The sequence below is a fragment of the Arvicanthis niloticus genome, chromosome 29 (assembly GCF_011762505.2).
Source record: "Arvicanthis niloticus isolate mArvNil1 chromosome 29, mArvNil1.pat.X, whole genome shotgun sequence".
Classification (NCBI taxonomy): domain Eukaryota; kingdom Metazoa; phylum Chordata; class Mammalia; order Rodentia; family Muridae; genus Arvicanthis; species Arvicanthis niloticus.
The window spans coordinates 14,532,730-14,554,655 of NC_133437.1; the positions used below are offsets into that span (position 1 = coordinate 14,532,730).

General features: G+C 35.4%; 1 protein-coding gene across 2 annotated transcripts in view; it reads right to left on the reverse strand.

The window, feature by feature from the left end:
- The window catches only part of Xrcc4 (X-ray repair cross complementing 4), a 202,862-nt gene that overhangs the window by 55,060 nt on the left and 125,876 nt on the right, over positions 1–21,926 (reverse strand). For both annotated transcript variants that reach the window (XM_076927117.1, XM_076927118.1), the window contains exon 7: positions 11,864–12,011. In XM_076927117.1, the coding sequence (XP_076783232.1) occupies positions 11,864–12,011 (148 nt within the window). The remainder of the gene's footprint in view (positions 1–11,863; positions 12,012–21,926) is intronic.

Sequence of the window (21,926 nt, forward strand, 5' to 3'; positions counted from 1 at the left end):
TCTATTATATAGGGATCACAAGGATTTGCAAATTAATTACCCTATTTTGTTAAGAGATTAAAAATATTTGAAATAATGATTATTAGGAAACCAAATATATAGTTTATAGAAATTTTAGGTATAAAATTGTTCAGTCATAGAAACATATCAAACACAGAAACACCTTTACTTGAAACTCAGAAAGATGTACACATATCCCTATTAAGTTTATTTTAAAATAAACCAAAATCGGTTAGTAATTTTCAATTTGAACTTATGCATTAGCTTGGGGGGATGGAGAAGACTTTAAGTAAGGATTGTTCTAAGAGAAAGTTAGAAAATTAAAATGTTTTCATTTTTATTATATCATTTATTTTATTCTAAATTTATATTTTAATATTTATATTTATAATAAATTATATTATTTATATAAATAAAATATTTAAAAATAAATTGGAAGTTCAATTGAAGTATATTATTTTCAGGTTTCATTAAATTAGAAATTAAAACACATGCACTTACAAGACTAATTTCCTGATAATTTCATAGCTCCACTTTAAAAGGCTACAAGACGGTGCTTAATATTGCACACTATTTAAAATATATGAATTCTTTGTCCTTCTTGACTACTTAGACTGTTAAAAAATCTTTCAGGACAAGTTTATTTTACAATGTAATTCTTGATGTTATTGGCAGATGCATAATAATGCATGTGACCAATTTTACTTATTAGAGTTGTAAGCTCAATCAATAAATCATCACTGAAGTGACCTGACCATAACCAGTGTACCCTGGAACAAGTCCAGCACACCATTAATCAAAGCATGTAAAGAGAAAGTGAGAGCTGCAGTCCCAACAGCTAGGTAAACACACGGGGAAGCTAATAAAACTACCTTGTTTTAAAACCACCTCAGTGTTTACTTTGCAACTAACATAAAAATTGTGATAAAATTAAAGTTGTATAATAAAAGAAGTTTGTTTTGATGACCAAAGAAAATATATATTAATTCAATTGTATGTTTCCCATTTGACACTAAAAAAGTTTAAATTTTAGAAAAACCCAAATTGCAAGAATTAGACATTCCTGTCTAATATTCTCCATATAGATAAATACATATGTAAATATTTCAAACAACTTGAGCTGCAACTTCAAAAAGCCATAGAGTATTAGCAACTTTAGGAATCAAATACAAATAGAGAATAGGCAGAACATTTGATACTGTCATATGAAATTTCTGCTCTGTCTATTCATGTATATATGTATATGCCTGCACAATGCAACAATTTTATAATTTAAAAAGGACAGCTTTAAAATAAGTTGTTTTCATTCAACATTAAACTTCATTCATTAGTAAAGAGAGGGAAAATATTTGCTGAGTAAACAGAGAAGTCTAGACAATTCTAATTTCCATAGAAAGTATGAGAAAAAGAATTATTATTCTTATACTTTACAATTTTTTTTTACAGTTTTAATAATTACAGTTGCTTTTCCAAGAAAAGATACACATAGTTCAGCTAAAAGCCCTGGTAAGACAGTGTTTTAATAAAAGGAATAGTAGCTAATACTCTTAGTCATGCCCAGTGCTTTCTACCCTTACCGATCTTGAAGATACATAGGTATTAACCCAGTCTCTGAATTCGCTAAGCTTGCAATTATGTCTCTATTGTGTTAATACAGTGGTTTTTAAGCAAGCAATTGAACCACATTAAAATTCAACTTCATTCAGTTATTTACAAATACTTATAAAAATGTAGTACTAATTAACAGAATTACAGTGAAAATTAAATACATTAAATGTCCAATTAAGATGTTTAATATAGTAGTTGTCACTGAGGAATCAAACCAAAATTAACACAGCAGTGTAATAGTAACTGAAAGGATGGTTCTTGGAATAGGATGAATCTATCCAAGAACACAGAACGGGAAAATTACTTTTTTTTTGAGCAAATCTAACTTATCTAGAACTTAGCTTTCTGATCTATGAACTATGTACAGGTAAATAACATAAAGCAAGCTATCTATCTATCTATCTATCTATCTATCTATCTATCTATCTATCATCTATCATTATTTATCTATCTTGTTTATTATAATGCTTAAGACATGAAAACATTAAAAGTATAAATTCAATAACTAAAATGTAGATGATACGCTGGAAAAATATTAAACTTTAGGATATTAGAACCTCCAAAGCAATAGGAAATAAAGATCTTTACTGCAAATTAGCTAAAGTTATGAATAGGTAATGATAAATGATAAAATTTAATAACTGATAAATATGTGAGAAAGCAAAAAAGAATGACAGACCTGAACTATAGGGAAAGTGACACAAGAATATCAATGCCAGCCTAGGTAACACATGGAGACACTTTCACAGTATACATACACACACACACACACACACACACACACACACACACACGCATATACACTCCAAATACACACAAATGAGTTCATTAATAAACACAAAAGCTTAAACAATGAGATAATACCTGTTTATTAAAATGATTTAGCTATAAGCAAAATGAAATATATTATAAAAAAGCACAAAGCAACCAGTAGTCATGAAGTCAAAATAGTTCAGAGATTCTGAAGGAATTGTGATAAAATATGATACAAGACTAACAGGTTTATTTTTCTGATGTTCTACTAGTTCTATTTTTTGGACTCTACCACAAGAATTAACCAGTTAGTAAAAATTATACTACATATTATATTAAAATAAGTACAATGAATTTTCCAATAATAATTGTAAAAAAATACAATGGATGATAGATTAAAGAAAAATGAAAATAATTATAGACTGGAATTTCAAATTATGTTGAAATAATTTATCTAAGAGAAAAATTTCCAGGTATTTGTATCTAATATCAGGTTGTATGATACACTCTGTGAGCCTAGTTTTGTAAACCAAACAGAGACCAGAAAAGTACTGAGAGATACAGAGCTGATACACTGGTAATGCTGCTCATCCCCATGTAGACAAGACTAGGGGCTCCCAGCTCATCCTTGCTGTCTATGTTTTCTGATTGTTTGGAATGACCATGTATCCCTTCTATAATCACAAAATAAAAAATTGAAGCTCATTTCACTAAAAACAAATGAATTAATTTTCTTCTTCATATTTTTAGCAACCAGTACCTTGATTTTTTTTTTTTTAAATTACATCTACCACTGATTATATAAACAAAGGACAATTACATGGTTGAGAGATAGACCAGTGGGTAGGCTTGCTATACAAGCGGGCTGACCTAAGCTGAGATTCCCTGAACACATGGACATCCAGGTGTGGAAAGACGTGAGTATGATTCAAGAGAGCCTACAGAGACAAACAGGGACAGGGACAGAGGAAGGCCCAGAAGCTGGTACATCATTTAGTTGTTGTGCAGTGGGGAACAGGAGACCCTATGACTACAGGATCTTCGGCAATCCCCGATCACAGTCTTACTTCAGAGAATAGCCTTTAACATTCACTAGTCACCTGAAATACAGCAGCTTACATAATGTTTAATGGGAAACTTAAATAACTCAGAACACATAGCTCAAACTCCTTTGGTACAGTTTGAAGAGAAACAGCTGTAAAGTTTTAATTTTTTTTTTTATTATTTTGGAAAACATGTTTGAACTCTTTTTAGAAGGCATCTGCCACACAAACTAAACCAATCCCATAAAATTATGTTTGAAATGTAGGAACTACACATATTCTATTTGTAGCCTGTAGAAACAAAGACAGTCTATAGAAGTTTCTAAATGCTATGCAAGAATTTATTTATACTTTGGCCCAGTGCTTTAATGGATTTATCCTGCAACTGCGAATGAGGTGGTGCTGAATGTTTTCACATGTGTCCTATCACTCAGAAAAAGTGATCTCATTACTCAGAGCAAGGCCATTGATGTGGTAAGCAAACAACTTCCTAAACAGGACCATACAAAGAACATGAACATGAGGTGATCCCACAGGCACACTAGAGGGTTTTCTTTCTTTCTTTCCTTCTTCTTCTTTTTTTTTTTTTTAAATTTCATAGACTTTAATAGCAGACATACAGACAAAGAAAAAAATGTATAAAATGTAAGTAAAAAAATGTCGGAAAATAATTAAAGGACGAGAAAATATGCAGAATCTTTTGTTTTCTGGTATATGGGGACATTTCCCTCTTCCCTGGGGCCTTTTGATTTTCTTTTCTTTTTAAAATTTCATTTATTTATTTTTAAATTAGTTTTTATTGGATATTTTATTTACATTTCAGATGTTATCCCCTTTACCCATTTTACCCCACCTAGAAACCCCATATCCCACCCCCCCCCTCCTGCTTCTATGAGGATGTGCTTCCCCCCCACTCCCACCTCCCCACCCTCGAATTCCCCCACACTGGGCATCCAGCCTTCACAGGACCAAGGACCTCCTCCCCTACCTATGCCTGACAAGGCCATTCTCCCCTACATATACAGCTGGAGCCATGGGGTCCCTCCCTATGTGCTCCCAGGCTGGTGGTTTAGACCCTGGGAGCTCTGGTTGGTTGGTATTGTTGCTCTCCCCATGGGGCTGCAAATCCTGAATGCCTACGGTAATTGAGTTTGAAATCTCCTCATATTATTATAAAATCACTGATGATTAAAGAATTTTAGTTTGTATCCCAGATCAGTACTATGGAGAATAAGTACTGCTCCTTGGGTGGTTAGAATGTATGTATGTCTCAATCTTGGAGAGCACGCAACAGAGGTGAGCTGTTTGACGGTGCTAAGCTTAAGAACATCTGGAAACTCAGTCAAATAAATTATTCCCTGTGGGGATTCTCAGAAACCCTGCTGTATAAATGTCTGAGTTATGAAGCTAGGAGCACGAAGGACTCCTGATGATTCACATCGATTTCCATGGAGTTTGGAGGTAGAGCAGGTCCTGCTATCAGCTCTCATACATGCCTATTCAATGAATGTTGTCATAGGAGTAGGTACCGAAGTCATCCAGTAAATGTGTGACACCTTCTGTGTGTGTCTAACATGGAGGCACTTTGTTCCTATCTATCTCTTAGGCTTTTGTTGGACACCAGAAACTCTAAATTACATTTTTTGATACATGGTTATGGAATTTACATATTTCTACATTTGATTTCCCATATTTGTTGCCAAAGTAATACTGGATTGGAAACACTATGATACGGCTCTACTCTTAGTCTCTGCAACATTTTTCTCAGAAAACCTGAGAGAAAAAAATTCATTTAAACATTTTTATGAATAAGTAACCAAGACTTTGTTTATATGTAATCCTAATCTCTTTAGATAAAACTTCTTGGTGTCATGTGGTGTGTGTATGTATGTGTGTGTCTGTGTGTGTGTGTGCGTGTGTGTGTGTGCGTGTGTGTGTGCGAGGTTGGATTTTGGAAAAAATAATAGAAGTTCTTAAAAAAGATTTTTGTGGAAAATGTCTTTCCTAGATTTTCTGCTATACAATAAGTAAGGCTTCACTCAGACTTTTGGATGAGCTCCTGAAGCGATGGCGCAGCAGCTGAGAGAACGTGGTGCTACTGCTGAGACCCTGCTTTTAGTTCCCAGCACCTGATGGTGGCTCAAAAGCATCTAAAACTCCAGTTCTAGGAGACCTATGTGCTCTTTCTACCATCATAGGCAGCAGATATATACATGGTAGACAAACATGGTACATAAACAAATGTAGGTGAAACCTTCATAAAATAAAAGAAATTAAAAAAACCCAAAAACTTGAAAGATAGATGTCAAATAAATCCAGGATACATTGTTATTTAGTTATTTGCTATTATAATTTCATAAAATAATTTAATAATGCTCTTGTATGTTTCAGTATTGTATCTGGTGACACTACTGAAATATATAAATTTGAAAATTCTTACAACTTCTGCTGACTGTGCTAGTGGCTCATTTTGATGACATGGGTTAGAAGGCTGACCAAAATGTCTCCAATCATAGCTTGGTGTGGTGCAATGACGTAGAGAACAAGGATACGCAGCACACGGTTCCCTTGAATGGTAGCAGTGCTGGGGCGCACTGACAGGGAGGGATGATGCCATGAAGTATCCCCATGCTGTCTGCATTAGTCACACTGATGTTTAAATAAATATTTATCGATATACACCAGTCTTAAGGATTCCAGAATAATACTAGAAGCAGTAAATCATTAGCAATCTAAAAATATTCCTGAAAAAAAAATGTGTTTATATTTACCAGAAAGAAGCAAAATGACAGTAGGAATCTGCACCTCTGGGCTGCTAATGCATGCTTAATTAATTTTTTACTTTTTTGTATTTCAAAAATGAAAGCTGCATCATTGTGAATCCATGATCACACAATCTAAGAAGTTAAAGAGTTTAAAACAAAACAGAAAAAAGTACAATGACTTTAGATACATTTAACTCATTATAGCCTAAAGATGTAATAGTGGCTGAATTATCAGAATTTTCTGCCCAATCCAACAGTTTAATAAGTTTTCTTTTAAAAGATTTATTTTTATTAAATATTATTTATACATGTGATCTCATTTTCCCCTCTCAACTTCTTTCAGATCTTCTCAACTTCCCTCCTTACCAAACTTCATGCTCCCTCTCTCAAACAAAAAGCCAATGAATAAAAAGCTAAAATCAAAACCAACAAGCTAAAGAAAAATCTACTGAGTAAAATACTAGAAAAAAACCCCAAAGTACAGAAATAAAAAAGGAGTCTGTTTGTGTTGTCCAAGTTCTGGTAGATTGGGGCCTGGCCTGATGTTCCCTTTTCCAGATGGTGTCAGCTGGAAAGAGCTCCTCAGAGCTGGAACTTTATCTCTATTCCCCCATCTCTGTTCTTACACTGTATCTGGTCTTAACCTACGGGGATGTGTGGATGCTGTCATCATCTCTTTGAGTTCATATGTGCATCATTCCTGTTATTTCTGGAAGATCCTGTTTTACATCTGAATCTTATAACCTTCCTGAAAACCTTGTCTTCTGAAAAGATTCCCGAGCCTTAGGAGAAGGGTTTATTAAAGACATTCTGTTTAGGGTTTAGTGCTCTAGAGTCTCAGTCTCTGCATTCTGTCAGCTCTGGACCGTTGTGCTAATTACTATCTGTTGTACAATGAACCTTCTCTGACATGGGCTGAGTGATCTACAAAGCAGTATCAACAGGCAGAGAAATCTGAAGAAAGAATTGCTCTATAATATCAAAAGCAGGGATGCTTCTAAAAGGGATGGAAGGCAGAGTTCCTAACAGGGCTCCATGCCACTGCGATCTGGCCTGAGAGCACCAGCATTTTATACCTTCTGTCTTGCTCTCTTCTGTTACATGCATACTTCCTGGTATGTGCTTGCAGCAGATGTTGTTATTATCTACACTATTACCTACAACCCTCCTCCATGATTCTGTTTAACTCCTCCTTTCCCTTTAGGTTGTAGATCAAATGCTGATTCTTCAGGATGAATCCTCTGTGGTGTTTCTAATACATTCTGAACACCTTTGAGGTTAATATACAATTGCATCCTATCATACAGAGGAAGTTACATGAAATAAAGGAAGGTGAATACTTTGTTCAGCAGTGTATGGAAAGTCATAGGAAAAAAAACAATAATATCTACTATCATTTCCCTAGTCAGGGCAGAGTTAGGTGGCAGCTGACTAATGAGGTTATGTAGCTATCAGAGGAGATACAGAAGAAATAATCTTGTAAGGGATTGTACTGTTTGGCTTTGTGTGTCAACTTGATTCAACCTAGAGTCATCAGAGAGGAAGAAGCCTCAACTGAGGAAATGCCTCCATGTGATAAAGCTGTATGAAGTTTTCTCAATTAGTGATAAGTGATGGAGAGCCCAGCTCATGGTGGCTGGTGTCTTCCCTGGGCTGGCTAGTTCTGGGTTCTTTAAGAAAGTCAGTAAGCAGTAATCCTCCACTGCCTCTATAGCTGCTCCTACACCTCCAGGACCCTTCACTGTTTGAGTTCTTATCCTGACGTACTTTGTTGATGAACAGCAATGTAAAAGTGTAAGCTGAATAAACCCTTTCCTCCCCAACTCGCATTTGCTGGTCATGATGTTTCATCACAGAAATAGAAACCATAACTAAAACAGAGAATGACCCAAATATTTAAAATTCCACATGAGTTACAAGTAATGTTCTCTATTTCTCTTCCCCACTGTCTTTGAGACAGTATGTCATTTAGCCCAGACAGGCATTGAGCTCACTATGTAGTCAACAAAGAGGATGACTTTGAATTCCTGATTCTTCTGCTTCCATCACCTCTGTTGTGAGCACTGGGCTATATCACCACTCCAAATTGCTGGGGATTGAATCCAGAGCTTTGTGCATGCTAGATCAAAACTCAACCAACAGAGCTATATTCTAGTCTAGAGGATATTTCTACTAAATATTCTTATGAATATACCAAGAAAACATTTGATATATTTTAGTAAACTTTACAAAGATTATACTTCCCTCAGTACCATGAAATGAAGTAGAATATCATATAAACAGTTATAAGACATAGTGACCCATTAATTATCTACCAACAGTTAAATGCTTTAAAACAGTAGCAATCTAATGGCATTAACCTAGAATTAACCTAAATTATATATACACTGTAAATGAGAATTGTTTTTTAGAAAAAAAATGTGTTTAAGAAGCAGTATAATACACAAAAAAAGGTTTGGTTAAAAACACTACTCATCATACCCGGCGTGTCCTCCTTACCTCCCACCCCACCTTGGCATGTCTCAGTCTACTTTTTTCTTGTCATTGTTGGTTTCTGTTTCATTTCTGGATAAGAATATACTTTTTTTCAGAAGCTTATTTTTCCACAGAAAGAATTGGAAATGTGGAACAAGTAGTTAAATTTTGTGCAAGCTCTAAACTTTCAGCCTAGAATATTCAAAATGAAAAAGACTTTCTGAAATACAAAAAATAAAGTATATATTTATATGTTAACATCTTAATTCAGTGGGATGATGAAAGTGGAATTATAAAGCAGAGTGTTAGACACTCAACCTCTGACTGACAAGCACGAAACTAAATTGCCCTTAATCCTCAGAATTTTTATTTATGCTTTTCAGTTCTATATAGAAATAGTCTTCACAGATGGTCCTACAAGTATTGGCACACAATGCAAAAAAGATGATATAATATAATACAACTTTTAAAATATTGAAAATATACTTAACAAACTGACATAATCATTTCAAATTAGAGAGGAACATTTTAATATGGATATTTTTAGAAACAAAAACACTTTACTTTTATTTTAAAGTTTTATAAAAATAGTCATAATTCAGAACTAAATTTGTCTCACCTGTCTTCAATGTATATATCAGAAACTTGTTTTAGTAACAATGTACACATAGGGAATATTAATAATCTTAAGACTTTATACTTTGTTATCCAGAAAATTGAGAGGTATAAAATGCCTCACTCCCATATAATTCAACACGTTTGCTTCCTTACAAATCAAGATTTTCATCAAACAAAACAATCAGAACAAAAAGAACAAGCTATATTGGGTAATTACTTTTGTTTTTAACTCTCCTGAATCCTTAAGATTTGCTATCACGCCACGTACGTAACTTATATCCATGAGTTACATTTTACTGAATGGCAAATGAAGGCAAGAGTTCTCAGAGTTGCTGGTAACTTATTCTTGGCCATAAAATCTATATAAATGGTATGGTAATTCTGATATAATTTAGGAATAATTCTTCACTATGTAAGGCATAGTATGTCTTGAATGGCAGTATATCTTTCAAATGGTTAAGAGGTGAGGAATGAACTCAGATGACAAACCTGAACAGCAAGAGTTCATTGTATATTGATTTTTAAAAGAGGATATCTAGACACACGTACTATACACAATGGAGCCTGTGTAAGGGGCAAATACATCAGGCAAAATTTCAGAAATAAATAATATACAAATCAATCCAATTTTATCACCATGATTTTGCTTGTTTTGTTTTAGAGCTAGGATCTCACTCTATAGTCAGTAGGCCTTGAGCTAAGTATACAACAAGGCTGGCCTTGAACAATCTACAATCCCCAGACATAAGACAGCTAGGATTACAGACCAGCCCAATTATAACCATCTGTAATACTTCTGTATGCCAGAAACTTTTAAGAATTCTCCTGTTATCTTGCCAGACTCCTGAGGCATGGATTACCCCTTATCATATCCTATTACTTATAGATAGTATAAAAGATTTTGGTCTAAAGATCACTTTATACATTTAAACTTTTTGAGCATATCAAGAGTACTTGATCCACATTCTTGTTCATGTGAACTACAGAGGGCACCTTGAAAATTATCACTAAAATCTTCATTTAATATTTTAAGATTATACAAATCTTTTTGACAACATGAATAACATCATTTTTGAATTAATTTTAAAACTTGAGATTATAACATTTCTTCCTTTCCTCCTTGCAAACCTTTCCATACACACCTCCCAACTGTCCTGCACATTCATGGCCTCTTTTTTCACTTACTGGAATAACTTTATTCTTATTGAATTATCACTATATTTTCAAAACAAGCAAACAAACAACAAACGAAAAGAAGCTGGTTTGCAAGTTTTTTTGGTGATGCCTTGACTGAAAGCAGTTTAATTTTTACTTGCTTCTGCACCTTTTCACCTATGACAGACTGTATTTACACAGATATGGACTTGAAGAAGGGAAGGGAAAGACTACAAGGGAGGCCTTGAGAGCCATGGGAGTTCTCCTGCACAGTCTGCAAGGAGCTAATAACACCATCTTCAAAATTAACCATAATGTATAGGAAAAAGAATAAAATACTCATTGAATATCAATTCACACATTCACTTAGAATTCATCTGATGATACTATTTATGAATATATCTGTTGTTATATTGAAATATAATTTTTACTTTAAATTAGAATATAAATTCAAGTTTGAAAGACAGAGTAAAAATAAAGCATATACTGTCAAGGTTTGATAAAAGTATACAGAAGACCAGAGAAAGGGATTTTCCAAGCGGTAGGGGACAAGCATAATCAGAATGGCTAATGTGAATGTGATCTGGGTGCCCTTTAAGCTATAAATTGCATTGAAATGCTTAATGAACACAAGATGCAGTCTAATACTTTAGTATTCTACATATCTTCTCTCATTAAACTATGAATAGCACAACATAACCCTGCTTATATTTTAGGAATTAATATTTGGCCTTAAATATTAATATGGATTAACCAAATACTAGAAAAAAGATATCATCTGAACTGCTTTACAATATCCCACATCATAATTTTATCTCTAAAAGTAAGTTATTAGCTGAGGCGCTCTAATCTTTTGGGTAGTCTCTATGGAGATATTGTATAGTCGTACAGATGTGCATATCAGTGGCAGAAATTTCCCAGTCCCATATATTTGCAGTGGGAGGCCTGTGATTGGACAGGGAAAAGGGAGGTGGAGCTAAGGGTGGCAGAGAGGGGGCTTGAAGAGAGATGCAGGGGGAAGAGAAAGGTGAGTGGCTTTAAGTTGTCGAAAGGTAGATATGAAATTTAAAGGTTAGAATAATTGGGATAACTTGTCTAAAGTGTGTGGACATCTTAGGATTTGAGTATTTGTTGATATATAAATCTGTTTGGTTAACTATAAGCATTAAGAGTTTTGTTTTACCAGGTTAATGAGTATTGTGATATCTAACTGTGTGGATGGAGGTTATTGCATGGGGCTACCTTAGTGCCATGGAGGTGGCGGGGACAGCCAAAAGCCGAGGAGGAGGCCGAGGATGGCAGTGGGCAGAGGCAGCAACATCTCAGGGACCCCAGCCAGCACCACTGAGATCACTGCCAGTGTCAGCATTAGTGTGGGAACACGGCAGCTAAGCCCGGAGCCAGCCAGACTCCTCATTCCTAATACCTCCCACTGTACACACCTACCTTTCCTTCTCCTGTAGTGGCAACTCCTGTGAAGCCATTTTAGGTTCTGTCCCAAGATTCTTCTGCATTCGGTGTCTTCTCTTCCTACTTGGTGCAATGTCAGTGACATCCGGACTTGAAAATAAGGAATCATCCTTAGAAAAAGTGTCTAAAACAAAATAGAAATCCAATGCATATAGTTTATATTAGTTATTAAATTGTTCCCTCAACAACGACATTAGAATCACAATGAAGATATAGCAGAACTATTCTCACAAAATTTTATGTACAGTTGGTAATGTGAAGCAGGTAGATGGTGTACAATGCTTTCCTGCCGATGAGAGAATTATGATAAGTGTCCACTCAATAATTTGGGTAAAGTAGTCATTGCCTGTCTAAGGTAAGCATTTTCTCAAAGAACATAAGAAATAATGTGTAGGGATGCATAAAGCAAGTTAATTTGAAAAAGGGATAATGAGTGTGTGGAAATTTTTTAGTTACAGAAATATCATAGGTTTAAAAATGAAATGACCTTAAAATAAGAACAAGAAAAAGACATATATTAGTAAAAGAGAAATTTAATGTGGCTAAAGTAGAAAACCTCAGACTGACTGTACTTGTCAGGCAGAGGCAACAATGGGTACAGTTTAATTAATCTAGGTCCAAATATGGACACTAACAATACCTGCTAGTTAACCAATGCACAAACTATTCTACCATAAGCCATGTTTCACTAAAAGGGGGGGTATCTATGTTTAGCTCTGTATCCCATTTTTAAATACGGTTATTTGATTCTCTGGAGTCTAACTTCTTGAGTTCTTTGTATATATTGGATATTTGCCCTCTATCAGATGTAGGACTGGTAAAGATTTTTTCCCAATCTGTTGGCTGCCATTTCGTCCTATTGACAGTGTCCTTTGCCTCAACTGAGGACTATCAAATGGCAGAGAAACACCTAAAGAAACATTCAACATTATTAGTCATCAAGGAAATGCAAATCAAAACAACCCTGAGATTCCACTTCAAACCAGTCAGAATGGCTAAGATCAAAAACTCAGGAGACAGCAGATGTTGGTGAGGATGTGGAGAAAGAGGAACACTCCTTCATTGTTGGTGGGATTGCAAGCTGGTACAACTACTCTGGAAATCAGATTGGCAGTTCCTCAGAAAATTGGACATAGCATTACCTGAGGACCCAGCTATAATACTCCTGAGCATATACCCAGATGATGCTCCAACATATAACAAGCACTTATGCTCCACTATGTTCATAGCAGCCTTATTTATAATAGCCAGAAGCTGGAAAGAACCCAGATGTCCTTCAACAGAGGAATAGATAAAAAAAAAATGTGGTACATTTACACAATGGAGTATTACTCAGCTATTAAAAATAATGAATTTGAGAAATTCTTAGGTAAATGGATGGAACTAGAAAATATCATCCTGAGTGAGGTAACCCAATCACAAAAGAACACACATGGTATTTACTCACTGATAAGCGGAGATTAGCCCCAAAGCTGGGAATACCCAAGATAAAATTCAAAGACCACATGAAGCTCAAGGAAGACCAAAGTGTGGATACTTCGGTCCTTCTTAGAAGGGTGAACAAAATACTCATGGGAGCAAATATGGAGACAAAGTGTGGAGCAGAGACTGAAGGAAATGCCATTCATAGACTGCGCCACCTGGGCATCTACCCCATATATAGTCACCAAACCCAGAGACTATTGTGGATGCCAACAAGTGTATGGTGACAGGAGCCTGATATAGTTGTCTCCTGAGAGGCTCTGTCAGATCCTTACAAATACAGAGGCAGATGCTTGCAGCCAACCATTGGACTGAACACAGAGTCCTCAATGGAAGTGTTAAGAGAAATGACTGAAGGAGCTGAAGGGGTTTGCAACCACACAGGAAGAAAAACAATATCAACCAACCAGACCCCTCATAGCTCCCGTGGACTAAACCACCAACCAAAGAGTACACATGGAGGGACCCATGGCTCCAGTTACATATGTAGCAGAGGATGGCCTTGTAGGGTATCAATGGGAGGAGAGGGCTGTGGTCCTGTGAAGGCTCAGTACCCCATTATAGGGAAATGCCAGGGCAGGAAAGTGGGAGTGGGTGGGTGGGTGGGGGAAAACCCTCATATCAGCAGGAGTTGGGGGATGGAGGAGTGGGATGGGGGGGTGACTGGGAAAGGGGATTACATTTGCAATGTAAATAAAGAAAATATTTAATAAAAAAAGGGGGATATCTGGGGTAATACAATCATGATATCAACATGATTTGAGCTTTCATTATGTCTTCTCAGTATGTATGAATACACAATAGCCACACAGAGATATACACACACACAAGCACAGACACACACAGACACACACAGGGAGAGAGAGAGAGAGAGAGAGAGAGAGAGAGAGAGAGAGAGAGAGAGAGAGAGAGAAACCTCATGTCTCAGTTAATGGTTTCCAGACAAAAGATGTTTCAGAAGTAAGAAGAAAGCTTGGATGATACACAGACACTTAGGATGAAGAGAGCTGGAAATACAATGAAGGTCCAGTCCTTTATTATAAACAGCAAGTGACTTAGTACAGACAAAGAGTAACCATGGTTTTCAGAAGTTAATTCTCTCCTAAAGTGAACACTATGACTAGGGAAGTTGTGAAAACATATACTTGAATACTTTATACGATTTTTACGTATTGACTTTTGAGACAAGTTCTCACTATGTAGTCATGGTAACCCTGAATTTGCTGTGCAGAGTCACTCTAGCCTCAAAATCACATAGATCAGTCTGCCTCTACCTTCCCAGGCCTAGCATTACAGTTATCCACCACTATACCTGGCTAGAGTGTTGCTTTGAAGAAAACATTAGAAACTAATGCATTCAAAGACTATAATGTCCATCTTCAAGGAGGCATGATGCAAAGAGTCTGCTGATTATGATGACAGGCTCACACGTTGCCTGAAATTTAATGCAGCCAGGACGTTTATTAGTGTTGTAAGTAGAGAACTAGCAAAAACACAAGAGGCCTGTAAGGTTCTGAATGTTATGTCCAGATCTTAGTTGGATTTGAAAGCAAACACTATTAAGTTTGCTGTGATTTTATTTTATTTTTTTAGAATGAATGGTTCTGGGATACATATGTCTACAAGTGAATATATATATATGATATGTGGGTATACATATGTATATATAATATACATAATGTACATAATGTACATAATATACACAATATACACTATATACATTATATATTTATATATAATATATTTATATTTATATATAAATATATATTTATTTATATTTTTGTATATTTATTTTAATATTTATTTTAATTTATTTAATTTATTTTAATATTTATTTATATATTTATAAATATATATGTATATATATATATATATATATATATATATATATATATATAAAATTTGACATATATGTCCATATCCCACATATCCCATGGTGGTAGAGAGACATGAAAGTTGAGTTCCCATGAGCTGGTGCAATAGTGTCTAATAGTAATAGAGTAATAGTACCAATAATATCTAATTGGATTTAAGTCCCACTCAATGAGATGCAACCCATCCCACATCCTGTTCAGGTGGCGAGAAACCTGAGAACAGATATGCAAGGGACTTGGGGGAAGACCCAATTCTATTGTTTTGCAAAGGGAACATAACTGTAAAATGACTACTAATGATATTCTCTTAGAATAGTGCTTTGTTCAGCCCTCATTAGAAAAGCTTCTTCCTGCATAGGAACAAATATTGAGACCTACAGCTAGACAATCTGCAGAGAGTGAGAGACTTTGAAACACTCAGTAGTAGATGGGATTTTACCATCAAGTTCCTCCCTTCAGGTCTTAGAGAAAGTGCTGGAAGAGAGGACAGTGTAAGAGCAAGAGGTAAGTGAGGACAATAAGGAAGTAATGTCTTTTAAATACAGCAGGCCTGATACACAACGTGACTAGCAGTATACACAGGGCCTAACATGTCGGGGGCAGATGGGTCACAGTGCTGAGTGGGGAAGCAGGTACAAATCCCCATCCCTAAACTTAGAAGGTAACTGTAATTGATAACCATTTACAATAAAAGTGTTTCCAAAGGAGTCTTATTAGGGATAGACACCACTCCTAAGGGCAGGTCCCATGCCCATCAGTAGATAACCAACACAAAGTCAACAAGCTGGCATCACTGAACATTTTTGTCTCATAATTTTGTTTTCAGGAAATTTGTTTAAACATAAAAGTCATTTATATATTATGGCTCTCCATTTTGTGTTTTTATTCAATTCTTGTGTGTATGAATGCATGTCTCCACATCTTTTTCTTTTATTCTGCATTTTTCTCTTTCTGTTTATTTTGTGCTGTTCCTCCTCGTTTTTATTTTATTTTATTATTTTTCTAAATACCTGTTTGTATTCTAAGGAGAGAAAGCATATGGATCTTGATGGGAAGGGAGCTGGGGAATATCTGAGAGGAGAATGGGAGAGGGGAACATTAAACAGAATATATTGTCAAAAAACATTTTCAATAAAATAAAAAGAGAGAAAAAAAACAAAATAGGTGTGGGCTACACAGAAAAAAATGGGGGTAAAGGAGACACATAATATAAGACCTTTCAAATGCAGATGGGACAGTCAGAATGCCTACTGGTTGGAATGTAAGCTATCTATAACTGTACTCTTAGAATTCCCAGTTTTAAAACCTATCATCATTTGCCATCACAATGTATTTTTCAGCATTTCCAGTAATTTCTAAACAAGCAAACAGAAGAAAAAGATCATTGGCAAGCTTCCCACTAAAGCTGAAACACTGACTGGCAGGGGCTCTGGAATAAACCTGAATTCTCATCAGGTTTGCTGCTCTGGATACTAGGGATCTTTACACAGTTCCTGCTATTATAAAAGGTGCCTCACAAAACCCCACACTACTCATCTGACAGCAGAACTGCAGGGTCTTGGCAGCAAAAAGAAGACATGAGGAGAGTGTTGGCCTCCTTGGGTATTCCCAATGTCAAATCTTTGGTTAAACTGTGAGAAATTTGGATAAATCCCATGAGAAAGAAAAAGTGAAATAACAAAATAAAACAAAAACCCAACCTTGTAAACTTCAGTTTCAGAACAATAGATTCTTAAGTTTTTACTTTTTTGGTTTGGTTTTTTGGTCAAACATGACTGGTCAAATGAAATGATTCCTTATTCCTAATGATACTCATAGCACATAAAATGGTGGCTGTTTAGTCATTATCAGAGAAGCTTTCTCTGGCAGCAGATAAGAGTAGTAGAGAAGCTCATAGCCAGACAAGAGAGAGAGAGAGAGAGAGAGAGAGAGAGAGAGAGAGAGAGAGAGAGAGAGAGAGAGAGAGAGAGAGAGAGAGAGAGGAGGAGAGGAGAGGAGAGGAGAGGAGAGGAGAGGAGAGGAGAGGAGAGGAGAGGAGAGGAGAGGAGAGGAGAAGAGAAGAGAAGAGAAGAGAAGAGAAGAGAAGAGAAGAGAAGAGAAGAGAAGAGAAGAGAAGAGAAGAGAAGAGAAGAGAAGAGAAGAGAAGAGAAGAGACTAAACTAGAGGTCTCTATTAGGTCCTTCACCTCAGGGAACCCACAAAAGTGGTGGAAGTATTCTTTCATGTGCTCTCCTCCCCACACAAGCGTCTTGAGGCTCACTATTAGTCATTCATGGTATTGGCAACATAGCTCTCATATTAAATTGTAGAATGAAGGAGGTACTGATCATGATCCACTAATCAACTAAGCAGGGCTCATGTGGGCTCACAGAGTGTGAAATGTCAAGCATGAGGCCAACATGACTATGACCCAGTTCCTGTACATATATGTTATCAATGTCAACTTGCTGGTTTTATGGAAAACCTGACAGTAGGAGCCACTGCATCTCTGATTCTTTTGCCTTGGGACTTCTTTCTTCCAATTGGGTTGCTTTGGTCAGCCTGGATGTGAGGGTTTTGCCTTGTCTTTTTGTATCCTTTTTAATTTGTATTTTATCTCTTAGAAGTCTGCTCTTTTCTCAAGAGGAAATATAGAGTGGATGCAGTGGAGAGGGAAGGTGGGAGCAGACTAGGATTGAAAAAGTAACTTATTCGTCAGATGCAATAATCTTCTCAGAGGCTAACTATTGAATAAGCTCACCCTTGCTAGCTCTTTCTGAACTCAGGCTGCCTGGTCAACTCAGATGTTCTGGCTCAAACTTCTTTCAAGATGACTGATTCTGAATTGCTCTGATGGCCTCAAACCAATCTAGCAATCTGTTCTAATCTCATTCGCTGGCTTGGTCTTATTTTCTGCCTTTAACTCCACTGTACTGTACTCACTGCCCTGATTCCCATGTGACTGGCCCAAGCCCACTGCACTAAACTCAACTGGCTGAACAGTGCTGACTGACTCTTCCTGTACTGCTCTTAAGCAGGATTTCTCTTGAGAATTGGGCTTATCTCATTTCTAACTCATTCTGTCAAATCTTTCTCTGAATTGTCACTTCGTCTGTCCCTCAGTTAGACATCATTGATGGGAATTAATTAAATGTGTGTATTAAGGGATCCAGCCAAGGGGATTAAAAGTGTGTACTAAGAGTGTTTCTGCATAGCTAGATCACATGGATCTAGAAGGTCTTTGGATGAGATCAGAGCAACCATGTTGCCAGATTAAAATTCCTCTACATAGAAGAAATGGAGGGAGGAGAAAGAGTGGTTGGGATATTTTATGACAGAAGAATCTATTTTCAATAAAAATAAAATTAAAAAAAAGAAAGAAAAAAAGAGAAATTTATCCACAAGGTTTTTCTTCAGTTGTTATTCTACAACTTTATAGAGATGTTCTCTTTATAAAATGCACAACTTGTTACAGTCTAATGGAGAGAGCCACATCTTTTCTTTCTAGTCCACACATATTCATTCCTATCCCTTCATGTGTTCTCCTCCCAACACAAGTGTCCTGAGGCTCACTATTAGTCATTCCTGGTATTGGCAATGTAGCTCTAGCATTAAACTGTAGAATGAAGGAGGTACTAATCATTAATCTTTGACCAGGAATATATATGTATATGTATATGTATGTATATTACAAAGGTTATAGGCAAATAAGAAAAATATGACTTACTTCTCAGGCTCATAATAAAGTATTAAGATCCTTGAATTTTTGTGACTCCAACTTAGTTTTGTGACATTATCCTCAGGGAACAGCTCTGTCATGATGCTGAGAGCTCCACTGATACTAAAAGTCACAATTGTTCCTTGCTTGCACTTCAGAACTGACTCATTTCCTCATCTCTGTCAGTTCTATCCCACAGAAATCTCCCTCTTTTCCTTGGGGTTCAAAGTTTCACATACTCATTTTACATATGCTATCTTCTATTGCTGATATTTTCTTTCTATACTACCTTCTTTCTCCAATTCGAATTTGGACATTAGGGATGATATATATATGTATATGTATATGTATATGTATTTGTATATGTATATATCTTACTCATGGAAATATTGCTCTTATAAGCAATTCAGTAGTTTTATGTATGAAAAATCTGCACATGGAAGCTCTCATTTTCAAAGTCAAACTTACTTAGAATCCTAAGAAGAGAAGAGGAGAAAATGGAGCAGGAGTACATGGGTGTGAAACTCTACTCTGCCATTTATCATGGGCAAGCAGTAGAACTTTAAATTCCTCGGTTGAAAAGATTTAAACTCATTCTGAATTTTGATATAATAAAAACCAATCACATGTAAACTAATTAGATATTGCTTTTATAGGTAACACCTTGTTTTTTTATGTGGAAACATCAGATATACATGACTTAATTGCAGTATTAATACTTCTGAGTTTATAGAAAAAAATGAGATTCATAGTGAATGAATTTGAAGGATGAATTTTAGGAGAACTTCTAGATCTTTTCATTAATTAAAAAGCAAAAGAGAAACTGCTGAATTTTCAATAAATAAATAACCCAATTGTCACAAAATCACCATCTACTATGAAGATAGCTATATGAATCAAGGAACCATTGGGTTACTTAATTCACTTATTTATTTTGCAAGAATGTATTAGATATTTACAATCAGGATAGCATGTTATTTTATTTTTAGGTTATAAAACATTAAGGAGAAAAAGACAATTCTTAATCTGAAACCCTAGAAAACATGTTTTTTAAGCCTCAGAGAAAGCGCCCTAAGGTCTGAGGCTACTTTGTCCTTCTGTGCTTTTTCTTAGTGACAAGAACTGAGATAATCAGGAAGAGGAGCTGAGATAAGGTGGGTTATACCACACTTCAAAAAGCATTATCTCAAATGATGTGTCTGAGGTAGTAAATTTGTAATCTGATAAACAAGTCAACATTGTTTTTCCTCATCGTTCATTGAATAGCCCCTTTTCAAAGCTGTAATGTCTTGTCATTCTGCCTCCATGATCTACTGAATAAATAATGACTATCTCACACAAAAGGTCAACAGTGTAGCCTATTCATCAGCTACCATTTAAGAAAATGAAAACACAGTACAGAACACTGCAAGCATCTGTGTGCATATGTACACACTACCAGGTCACTGCGTATTTGCATTTGTCAAGCATCTCTGGCTAGCATAGCTGGAATATAAATTTCAAAACAAATATTTACTGGAGTAACATAACAAATCCTTTTTGAAATACTAGTACTGAAAAATCAGAATCAGAGTAAGCCACTAACCATAAAGTACACACTCTAGAACTATTGATAGCATAAAAAAGGTGGGCTGATTGATTACACCAATAGCACTCTTCATCAACAATATAATTCAGTGTTTATGTTTCACATGCTGTCTTAATTAAATGATTAGTAATGAAGCTCCATTCTTATATTATTCTTCAATATCCAATAACTAAAGTCTTCTGTCAGGCATTGTCCAGATGATACTCACAATGCTTACAGCCAAAAGGACCGGAGAACACAACTATTTACAAGAAGCCACATAGACTATATTATAGCATAAAGTTAGAAAAAAGTCACAGCTTTTAAGCCATTACCCTTTAGTATTATATTTTTATAATTATTCTGTTAAGCTTCATTTTTTTGTTTTTTGTCAAAGATCTATTAAAATGGATTTTATACTGTTTTAATTATTTATAGATACTTCTTTTGAAAATGTAATTGTTAATTTGAAATGGTATTAAAATTTCCCAAGAGGAAGCTATTAAGTCTGCTTTACTTCTTTGAAACTGATTTAAGAAAGGCAAAGAATTAAGGTTTTGGTGCAGTGTAATTGCTTTTGTACAGTGTTATGCTAAATACAAAATCTAGGACTAGGTACATGGTGCACAAACATCTCACCATTGAATGATAGCCCAAATCCTAGAGGCCATTCTAGAGTGAACTCAAATAAAAATGTGAATCAAACCTTCCTATCCATCTCCCAGAGTCTTTTGGATAGCTACCCAACATCTGTAGTAGAATTCATTGCACTTAATATAATTAATTTGAAACTTAGAAGCATCATAAAGCTGGGATGTGAATTATCATATGTGCTACTAATATTGGCACAGTGTATAAAACAGAGAAATTCCTCAATACACACTCATTGATTAAGTATAATAAATTTCAAATACTGAGTTAAAGTAATTTCTCAAATTAGATTGTGTTTAAGTTATTAAATATTACACTGTTGATTATGTCTGCTGCCACCAATCTCGTTAGCATTTTAAAAAGTTACCAGGAATAGCAGCTTATGAAAGAACACCATTAAGCATTCAGTTTATATAAATTTACTGTTAAAATAATAAACGTTGGAAAGTACTTTTAATGGTTATTAACTTTTCACAAAACAACACTATGATTCCTCCACTTCCAACAGTTGCTCATGTAGTGCAATGCTTGAGCCAACACAGACGTCATTGTTCCTGTTCCTGTGTTAGGTGTGGACTTCAGTAAATAGAAAACATTTGCTAGTGTTTGTTCATAGATTTCTATGAGTTTTGGGTTTTTTTTTTTTTCTCTTGATGAAATTTTAATGAAATGTGCCTCCTTATAAAGCTAGGGCAGTATTTCAGTGAAATGAAAGACAAATAGAGAAATTAAATAAAACAGAAAACATTTTTCACGAGGTATAGGAAT